General features: G+C 37.4%; 1 protein-coding gene across 1 annotated transcript; it reads left to right on the forward strand.

Moving 5' to 3' along the window:
* Nucleotides 1-220: 220 nt before the first annotated feature.
* LOC120003784 (uncharacterized WD repeat-containing protein C2A9.03-like) lies at nt 221-9,221 on the forward strand. Its single transcript, XM_038852877.1, has 11 exons — nt 221-240; nt 377-447; nt 1,141-1,282; nt 1,379-1,546; nt 1,646-1,732; nt 1,873-2,007; nt 2,150-2,260; nt 7,098-7,192; nt 7,280-7,385; nt 8,210-8,296; nt 8,700-9,221. The coding sequence occupies exons 1-11, from the start codon at nt 238-240 to the stop codon at nt 9,111-9,113; spliced, it is 1,419 nt and encodes a 472-aa protein (XP_038708805.1). The 5' UTR covers nt 221-237; the 3' UTR covers nt 9,114-9,221.
* The last annotated feature ends 407 nt before the right edge of the window (nt 9,222-9,628 follow it).

The raw sequence follows: 9,628 nt of genomic DNA on the forward strand, positions 1-9,628 counted from the left end.
ACGATCGGTTTTGTCGATTTTTTGTCTGTTCGGTTTGGTTTTTAGTACAGAAATATGCAACTTTGTATTATAAAAAACCTACCAATCATTTCAGTTTCGATCGGTTTCGGTTTGAACGGTTTTTTTGAACAGCGCTGGTAAAATGGCACACCAAACAGGCTCATAGACACGTGTAAGGGGTTTTCCAAACATTGGCGGTACCTTTTTCGGAAGGAATGCCTCGGTGTGGTGCTGTAGATGGTAAGTGGGTATTGATAACCATGGTGAAGTTGCGTGCAGTCGCAATCATCAATTGATCTTAGGCGACAAAAAGCATTATAGACCCCATCCATCTTCAACTTTCTATTTACTCTTTCTTTTTTTTTGTCAAAAGCAGAGAATTCTCCCATCGCCATCATCGAATATCCAACGCAATCCCTTCATTCGAACCGCCTCTCGGCTTCCCCTGTATGTAACAGATCTTCTTCTCCTTCTTGTACTGAATATGGTTATAAGATTCTGTTTCATTGTTTTGAGTTTCCTTTGTGTGGTTGTTGAGGGTTTTGCTTCATGTCTTCCCTTTACTCATCGCCTTTGTTTATTTGTGTTTGGTGTGCTACTGATATCGGTGATTTAATTTATTTCTTTGTTTCTACTCGTACTGAGAGAGGTTTCTATTGGTAATTGAGTGTAATATTATGTCCGTAGTTTGTATTTGCACTTTTAAATTTTCACTTCCTTTTCTGGGAAGCTTTGCTTTTTTTTTTTTTTTTGTATAACACATTTTGTGCGTGTTTGTGGTGGTTTATCTTTTTTATTTTAAATTCTTTATGATATCGTTTGCAACATAATTTTTTATTGAAGGTGTACCCAGTTATTCTATTTTTTCTATTGTTTGCTGAACTTTTCTGGTTTAGAAGTCTTGGAATAATTTTTGCTGATTATTTAGATATGGACAGTAAAATTGGAATTATTTATTTATCTTGTCTTCGCGGTATTTGCATTGTTGGATTTCTCTCTAGAGTTCATTCTGTGCTATTTAACTCTACTGGCATTTCTAAATAATTGTTTATGGTCCTACTTTAACATGAATATGGCCATATGGGCAAGTTTCAAGTTTCATGTGATTAACACGGTTGTCTGTTTAATGTTTTAATACAGACATAGAATGTCCTACCACCCGGTGGACAACTTCTATCACATGGGAGAAGAAGATGGGGAAGTGCCAGATTTTGTTGACGAAATGGAGGATGAAAACTATGGCCGAGGCGGTGAAGCAGTGGAGCTTAATGAATATGAAATGGTAAATTCCTCTCTTATTATCTTTTATTCCATCAATTTGGTCCATGTAGTTGCTAGCTTGCAGTGATAAGTATTGACTATCTTTCTTATTGAGCAGCTCACCAGGGTGACTGATATATCTTCTGCGCAGGCAAGGGCAGGGAAAGACATTCAGGGTATTCCTTGGGAGAGATTGAACATAACGAGAGAAGAATATAGGTTGACGAGGCTTGAGCAATACAAGAATTACGAGAACATTCCTTCATCAGGGGAAGCTGTAGACAAGGTTCTGTTTCACTCTTTTTGAAAAAATTATTGTGTTTCTGTTTGTGGGGTGTTGGAAGCTATATACAAGGTTTTATTGTATGGTTTGTTATTGTTGTAGGAATGTAAGCAGATGGAGAAGGGTGACAAATATTATGAGTTCTTTCACAATACGAGATTAGTTAAGCCTACTATTCTTCATTTTCAGGTATAGGAATAAGCAAGTAGTTTCTCTCTTTATTCTCTGATCTTCATTATTTTCTACCATGATCCTCTCAAAGTGACAAGAAGCAAAATTTTTCATCAATATGAAATTAAAAACCATTGTTTTCTTTGATCACTATGCAGCTAAGGAACTTGGTTTGGGCTACGTCAAAACATGATGTTTATCTTATGTCTAAATATTCAGTCCTGCATTGGTCATCGCTGTCTTGCAATTCATCAGAAGTCATCAACTTTTCTGGACATATTGCACCTGTAGAGGTACTACAGTTCATTTTATATGGATTTATTATGTTAGCCCTAATGGATTTTGAATATTTCTAGTATGATTTTCCGTCCTGTATTTATATACATTTACTCCTTTCTTCCTCGTGTTGCTAACTTTTATTGTTCTGTGATGTAGAATCATCCAGGAAGCTTATTGGAAGGTTTCACAAAAACTCAAATTAGCACTTTGGCTGTCAAGGACAATTTTCTGGTTACAGGGGGCTTCCAAGGAGAGCTTACTTGCAAGGTGAGTCAATAGGTTGGCAGATTCTTATGCAGGAAGATCAAAGTGATTACTGACATGATGTGCTTATGCTACTGACAATGTTAGAACGAATGTTGTTTTTGCCTCTTTTCCTTTTATTTCTTGAAGATGCACTCTATACTTACATAGGTAATTACCCTCTGATATGTTTGTAACTATCTACAGTACATGGGTTGGCACATAGTGGTATGATGATATTCGATTTGCTCTCTATTCCTAGGGTTCCATACTTCTAGTTCTATGTGTACTTACCTTAAGTTGGTAGAATAGATGTTCTGAGACCTACTAATATTCTTAGGGATTAAAAGAATCCACCAAATTTCCATTCGAATGTGGTGATGAAGATTTCCTCATAACTTGTCTCTGAAGAGAGCCATGCTTTCAAGGGATCCATGAAATTTCCATTGGATCTTGTAGTTTTAGGCAATCCATTAATGTATTTTTAAAAACTCTTCTTTATTGATAGGCCCTGGTTACCAAAAACTCTTCTTTTTTGATAGGCCCTGGCCGCTCTTTAAATACTCTTAGACTGATTATCAATCACCAACTTCTATCTGAGATTCCTGAAATAAATATTTGTAGAAAGATTGGCTACCCATAATGGTTTCTACATTAAGGTAAACTCCTGTTGTTTTTATACTACAAGATTCTTTTTCCCCCCTTTTCAAGAAAAGAGCAACTTTTTTTGTCACTTCTTTAGGCTGAGGGACTCTAGAATTTTGCATCCATGAGATCTCTCCCATTCCCATGACTAGGAATTTGTCTATGTTCTCTTCCACATAATCCAACAATACCCTCACTTTCTATAATCAGTGGAGTAGTTCTTGAATCGGCTTATCAATATCACCCCTTAGTCTCCAAGTCCGAATTCTTAGTTTCTTCTTTAGCCTTGACCTCAAGTCATAGCAAACATATTAATTTGAGATTTCGGCCGCCAACGTTACACTGATCTTTGTAAACCTGCACATTTAACTATCAAAGCTTCATGTCTCCAGATTTGGATGGACTAAGCTCCCATTTTGAATCTCCTGACTTCCAACATGATTGAATTATTATACGATGCAGGTCTTTGAAGTAATTTTAATCACGTACTCATCAAAGAACCCCTCCCTGTATATGTGGAGATAAAAGGAATAATTTTTGAAAGATGGGAGGTGACTCTAATACAATGGAAAAAGTAAATAACCACTATTAAGAGGGAGATCAAGAAGATAATGTGCGAGATAAGTTTTTGAAATTGCATGAATTTGCGCACATTCAGAAACGAAAAATTGCTTGGATTCGTTTTAGTAGAGCCGTCCTCTTTTGAGGGTTGAGAACCAGATAATGCCCTGCTAACAAGCCAAGGGACACTTCCCAAGCTCACCTAGAGCTTCCGTTTCCTGCCCCATAAATGCCATGAAATGTACGCGTAATTTATGTTACTTGTTTTCAAGAACATAACTAAGTGGACATCCCACCTTTAAATGATCCACTATATGAGCAGCTTCATCTCTCTATAATTTGACCAACAGCCTTGAAATGGCACCTAGGTTTGCTATCCAGGGTACGACAATTATGTATATACTTTATCAAAAAGTATTATTTTCCCTATGTTTTACATAATTCTTTGAAAATTCAAGCCTAAGTTTCCCATCAAGACATCATCATGTATTTGTTGTTTGAGCTAGCTTCATATGGCCCTCCCCTCTGCTCCACCATCCTTCCTCAAGCCTTGTCTGTTCATGAAAAGAGACTCGTGTCAATTTACTGACCTATCTCAAGTGCCCTATCCAATATATGTTTTTGGGACAAACTAGCTTGACTTTCCTGCCTTTTGCTCTCTCAATCGGAAAGAGGACTCTACACCTCAACAAGATCACTGATGCATTTCCTACCTGCTTTCTGGCAGATTTTCAGGAATTTTCTGCCGATCTAGTCATAACCTTTTTTAAATTTGTCAACACTGTTAGTAATAGCTTTGGACAAATGGTAATACATTTTGAAAGTGTGGTTCTCTGTTCATCGTGAAAGTAGGGTCTGCAATGTGCAATGCGTGTTAAGCTCTAAAACTTTCTTTAGTTTCCAGAAATTGCTTATGCGTCTGTTTAACTCAGTTGAATCCTTTTGAAAACCAACCATTTCTCCTTGGAGTCCCTCGTTTCTTGACGGTTTTGTCATCTCCTTCATCAAATATGTCTTCACTATGATACTTGCAGTTTGTCCCCATTGCTGAAGAATCTGCTAAAACATAATATTGCGTTGTGATTGGACTAGAAATGTTTGGGGAGTTTTCTGGACTCTAGTTGATATCAATTGAGTTATTGCTGTTGATTTGTGCTCGTAGCTCAGAACTTGAAGATCGTTAGGAAAGAAAATTGAGCAGGAAGATCTTGCAGTTTGTCCCCGTAGCTACTTGTTGGCTAAAGGAATTGCAGAAGCTTTAATGATCAAGAGTCTTTTCTCAACCAGTTTATACTGTGGAAGGAAGGGAATTGCAGAACCTTTAGTGATCAAGAATATTCTGTCAGCCAGTTTATGGATAATTGGCTAAGCTGTGTTAACTTTTGGATGTTGGATATGTGTATTAAATTTCATGAGAGCATTAGCTCCTTAGCTTTGCAATCCTTTCTCTGTGAATTGCACCCTCTTGGCTTCTTGATGCATTCCATCAATAAGATCTCCTTTGCATTGGAAAAAAAAAGACACGCCTTCATTATGACAAACTTTAGCATATCCAGGATCTGTGACGATGCTTGAGCCCTATACCCCTCAATAGCCATCTCCAATATATCACCTCCATTGGTTCTGTGGTGCAGCATCGCACAAATCTCTTCCATCAACAGTCATCTCAAATCCCAGTGTCAAAGAAAATCTGTCTACCATAGCCTGTTAAGTTCATCATTATCATCTTCAACAGCATCAAAACCTTATTCCAAAACATTTTAGGTCAACTGCATGCATCTGTAAGGAAATTTTGGTACTCGATGTGGATTTCGTGTGGTATTTTACCGAGTCTAAAGTTATGCTCTCTACTAATCCTATGTTGTTCATGTACTTTTTATCAATTTCATCAATATTTTTTTTTGGGCACCAATATAGAATTTAATAAGAAAGGTGCCCAGGAGATGCCAACCCAAATGCAAATCAGACTTCAGAGAGATTAATTGCAATGAAAGAGCTCTAAAATATCAATTAGAATAGTTTCGTCAAGTTTACAGTAGCTAGAGGATCAAAAACCCGAAACTGGACCCATTCATCTTTTTTTTTTTTTTTGGGATAAGTTCTCCTTTCCTTCAAAGGCTCTAAGGTTTGTCTCTCCCCTGGCAGTTCATATGATAGATAAGGAAGTGCTGTAGGGGTCATTGTACCTAGGGAAAGCTCTATGATGACTTCATGCCAACATTAGGTTAGACAACCATCAACGATGAATTGTGATATAACAGATCAATTCTTTGCTTTCGATGCGCGGCAAGCATTTGTTTACCATTATCGAATTGCTGTAAATTGTCCAAGGTCAGGATTGTACCCCAAGTGGCTTCCCATGCAAAGAAGGCAACTCTAGTAGGGGTTTTGTTTTCCTTTTTTTTTTTCCCTACAGAAAATTTTTCTTTCACCGTCATCCTCAATGAGGAACAAAAGTTTGTTGTGGTCTTCGACTGCAGTGCCCGATTCAGCTTATTTTTCTCTTGCATGTTGTAATTAACTACCTGTCAAAAGCTTCTCTGTTAAACTGAATATTCCAGGAGTTTATTAGAGTTGGACATGGACAAGAGATTTTGATCTCAGGCTAAAAACCGAAAGTCCCTGACCATGTATTTTTTTATCCATGTCTTTTTTGGCCTCCTTTAAAAAAAATGTTTTGCATCCCCTACTGTATTAATCTCAACTTTTTAGCCTTTTCAGTCATGTTTAAATTTTTTTTCGTTTCCACTTTTGCAAACAGGCAAATCGGATTATCTTTCAATACCTATTAATCTTCTGTTTTTAATGCACTGTCTCCTCTTATCAATAAGCCCCAACAGAAACTTAATCACTTAATTTGAAGAAAAACTTATTTGGATACAGATGCCTGACAGTTATTTTCCATATGATAAAAGTTACAATTCAAAATGCATTAGCATTGCACTTTGAAAGGGGTATTTTATCTCCAAATATCTGAGCTGTTTTCTTTTGGTTCTCCCACCCCTCTTTTTGAATGTCTGTGTCCTTGCAATATGCATGGTCTTCCAGTGAGTATAAAATTTAGTTCAGTTGTCTATCAAAACTTTTTGCTTGCTTCTCATCTTCTTCTTTTTTCTTTTTTGTTGGCTTTTAACTCGTAAGGTTGTTTCAACTGTTTGATTCTTAAATCTTGAATATGATTTTTGTACTAACTAGCTATCCATTACTGTATATGAGGAGATTGAATGAAGGTATCAAGTCGAATGTCAATAATGCTTGATGTGTTTATATGTTCATTTCTGGGTGGATCCGGTACTAAAATTGTTGAATCTAATGGTGATCAATATTTGTTGGTTGCTTAGTAGTTGACAGTAAAATGTATAATGACTTGAACGATAATTTCTTTGAGACAATGAAATTGTATTTTCTTCACACTCCGCTTATTAGTACTTGTGCATTCTTGCCCACCATGCAAGTTGTAAGCCAAGGGGATGAAAATCACTAGAAGTGGCTTTCTTTTGCCCCAAGCATTTTTTTTTAAAATGATGTCAGTGGAAGTTTTTCTGGATGTACTTTGGGGCTTAGTAATAGGCCAATAGCTACAGAATTTGAACGGAATTTATGTAGATTTCTTTATTGTCTTAAAATTTACTGTACTGTATCCCTGTTCCTGCAGCGTCTGGACAAGCAAGGAGTTAGCTTCTGTGCTCGCACCACCACATATGATGATAATGCCATCACAAACGCTATTGAGATATACGACAGCTTGAGGTAGCGTTTATTTTTGCTCCCAAGATCTGTCATCGAGAAATATATGCCGTCTGTGGGAAACATGATGATGTTAAAACTGTTTTGCAGGGGTGGAGTACATTTCATGGCATCTAACAATGATTGTGGTTTAAGAGAATATGACATGGAAAGATTTCAAATTCTGAATCATTTCCGTTACCCTTGGCCGGTGAATGTGAGTGCTCTTAAGCTCTGCAATTTAACTAGCATTCTAAGTCTGCATTTTCTAGTTTTCTTTTCTTTTTTTTTCCTTCTTCGTTTTTGAGCCTGGAAAGAGGGAGATTAAAGAGGAGGGGGTCGTTTATGTTCATTTGTCTGGATAAGAACTGCCTGAGTTTTTACTTTCTGTGGGCAAACTATCTTTTGGGTAGTTCATAAGACTGGATGGAAGTTTTGTGTGTGCTTAATATTGCAGAACAGGTTTCCATTTAGTATTCTCTCTGACTCTTTGATACTGGAAAAATCATTTATTTCACAAGTGATTAATTGTAGAGCAATAGTTTTGAGAATTAATATTAGTAGCAATAAAAGGTAAACAATGATAACGTAAACAAATCATGTGCACAAGGCTCCCGTAGAGGGCTGAGTCGGGGACAAGCACCTTACCCTCACATGATATATGGAGATGCTACCATTGGACCACATGTTCGCCTGTAAAGGTAAATAATCCCCATGCAAAAGGCTCCCCAAGTGGGTGGGGTCAGGGAAAAACAAGATGTACGCAGACCTTACCCCACATAATTTGTGATAATGTACGCAGCTTACTCCACATAATATGTGGAGAGGCTGTTTCCATGAATTAAACATATAACCTTTGGATTGTACCCCGACTAGTCTATCACTGGGCCACATGCTCTCTTGTCACATGCAGGTCTCGTAAATAGAAAGTTATCATAACATTTTGTCAACAGATCGCTCTTACGTTGCAATAAACACTATATATCAGCAATTATTAAAGTATGATTAATGTCTCCCCTTTTGTTTTTTACCCTGATGCAGCATACCTCACTGAGCCCTGATCGTAGGTTAATTGCTGTTGTTGGTGATCACCTGGATGGATTGCTTGTGGATGCACAAAATGGAAAGGTATAACAATGTTCTTTGACATCATCTTGTCTCACACAAAACTCAGATGTTGGTAAAATGAGTTTGTCCATCATTCATCATGACGTCAACTTGAACTCTGATATTCAAATCCTTTTTTTTCTTCCTTAAAAAATCAAGCAATAATTTTCTTGCCTTTATGGAGAGAATTTCATTTTGGGAAATTGGTGATGGAAATGCCATAAGTTTCTAGTAGTGTCTTACCAGTTACCACAGTATTTCCATTTTCTCAATATACATATTTTAGAAAAAGATGGGCAAATGTTTCAGCTATCTGCCTTTTTGGGAAGATGTGCTATTGAGATTCGCTTAAATGCAGTTTATTAATTGTAATGAAGAATGTCTGGCAGACTATTCACATCTCATATTTGGTCCTTTCTTACAGACCATTTCTACAGTGGTGGGCCATCTGGATTACTCTTTCGCAACAGCATGGCACCCAGATGGGCGGACTTTTGCCACGGGGAACCAGGATAAGACTTGCCGAGTATGGGATATTAGAAACCTGTCGCTGCCCGTTGCAATTCTAAAGGGAAACTTGGGGGCTGTTCGTTCAATTCGCTTCTCATCAGATGGCGAATTCATGGTGGTTGCTGAACCTGCTGATTTTGTGCATGTGTATAGTACAAAAGCCGACTATAAAAGGAGGCAAGAGATTGATTTCTTCGGCGAGATATCTGGTGTAGCACTCAGCCCAGATGATGAATCTCTGTATATAGGAATCTGGGACCGAACTTATGCGAGTTTGCTGCAGTATAACAAAAGACATAACTACGGGTATCTTGATTCTTACTTATAACTGATGAAGCAGAAACTGTTCTCAGGGGCTTGTAGTGTATGAGTTGGGCAAACTCTTTTTTGAATCCTTCTATGTTTAATGATAGAATTAACATATCTTTGGTTAGAATCTCGTTCAGAACATGTACAGTGAAAATTTTGATCATTACTGATAATTAAGTGATGGAAGCTCTCAGGGTGTTGCACTCATGACCAAGTGGAAGAGCGATTGTTGCTCAGCGTATAAATTTGAGCGTGCGGCTTGTGTGCAGATGGTGGCAAATTCTGCTCAGCGTATAAATTTGAGCGTGTGGCTTGCGTGCAGATGGTGGCAAATTCTGCTTTTAAGTGGAACGTTGTAAATTTGTTGTAAATTTAGAGTGTGTTTGGATTGAGGGAAGGGAAGGGAAGGGAAGGGAAAAGGAAGGAAGAGAAGGGAAGAGAATGGAATGGAAAATACATTTTCATTTCTCATGTTTGGATAAACAAAAAAAAAATAGTTTAATTTATTAGTTTATCTTTATTCTTTATGTTTAA

This window comes from Tripterygium wilfordii, chromosome 1 (genome assembly GCF_013401445.1).
Source record: "Tripterygium wilfordii isolate XIE 37 chromosome 1, ASM1340144v1, whole genome shotgun sequence".
NCBI classification, from domain to species: domain Eukaryota; kingdom Viridiplantae; phylum Streptophyta; class Magnoliopsida; order Celastrales; family Celastraceae; genus Tripterygium; species Tripterygium wilfordii.

Excerpts from the sequence above, each read along its gene's own strand:
- LOC120003784 (XM_038852877.1), top strand. Across the intron at positions 1,547-1,645 it reads CAGGGGAAGCTGTAGACAAG|GAATGTAAGCAGATGGAGAA; the intron begins GTTCTGTTTCAC and ends TTATTGTTGTAG. Across the intron at positions 7,193-7,279 it reads GAGATATACGACAGCTTGAG|GGGTGGAGTACATTTCATGG; the intron begins GTAGCGTTTATT and ends ACTGTTTTGCAG.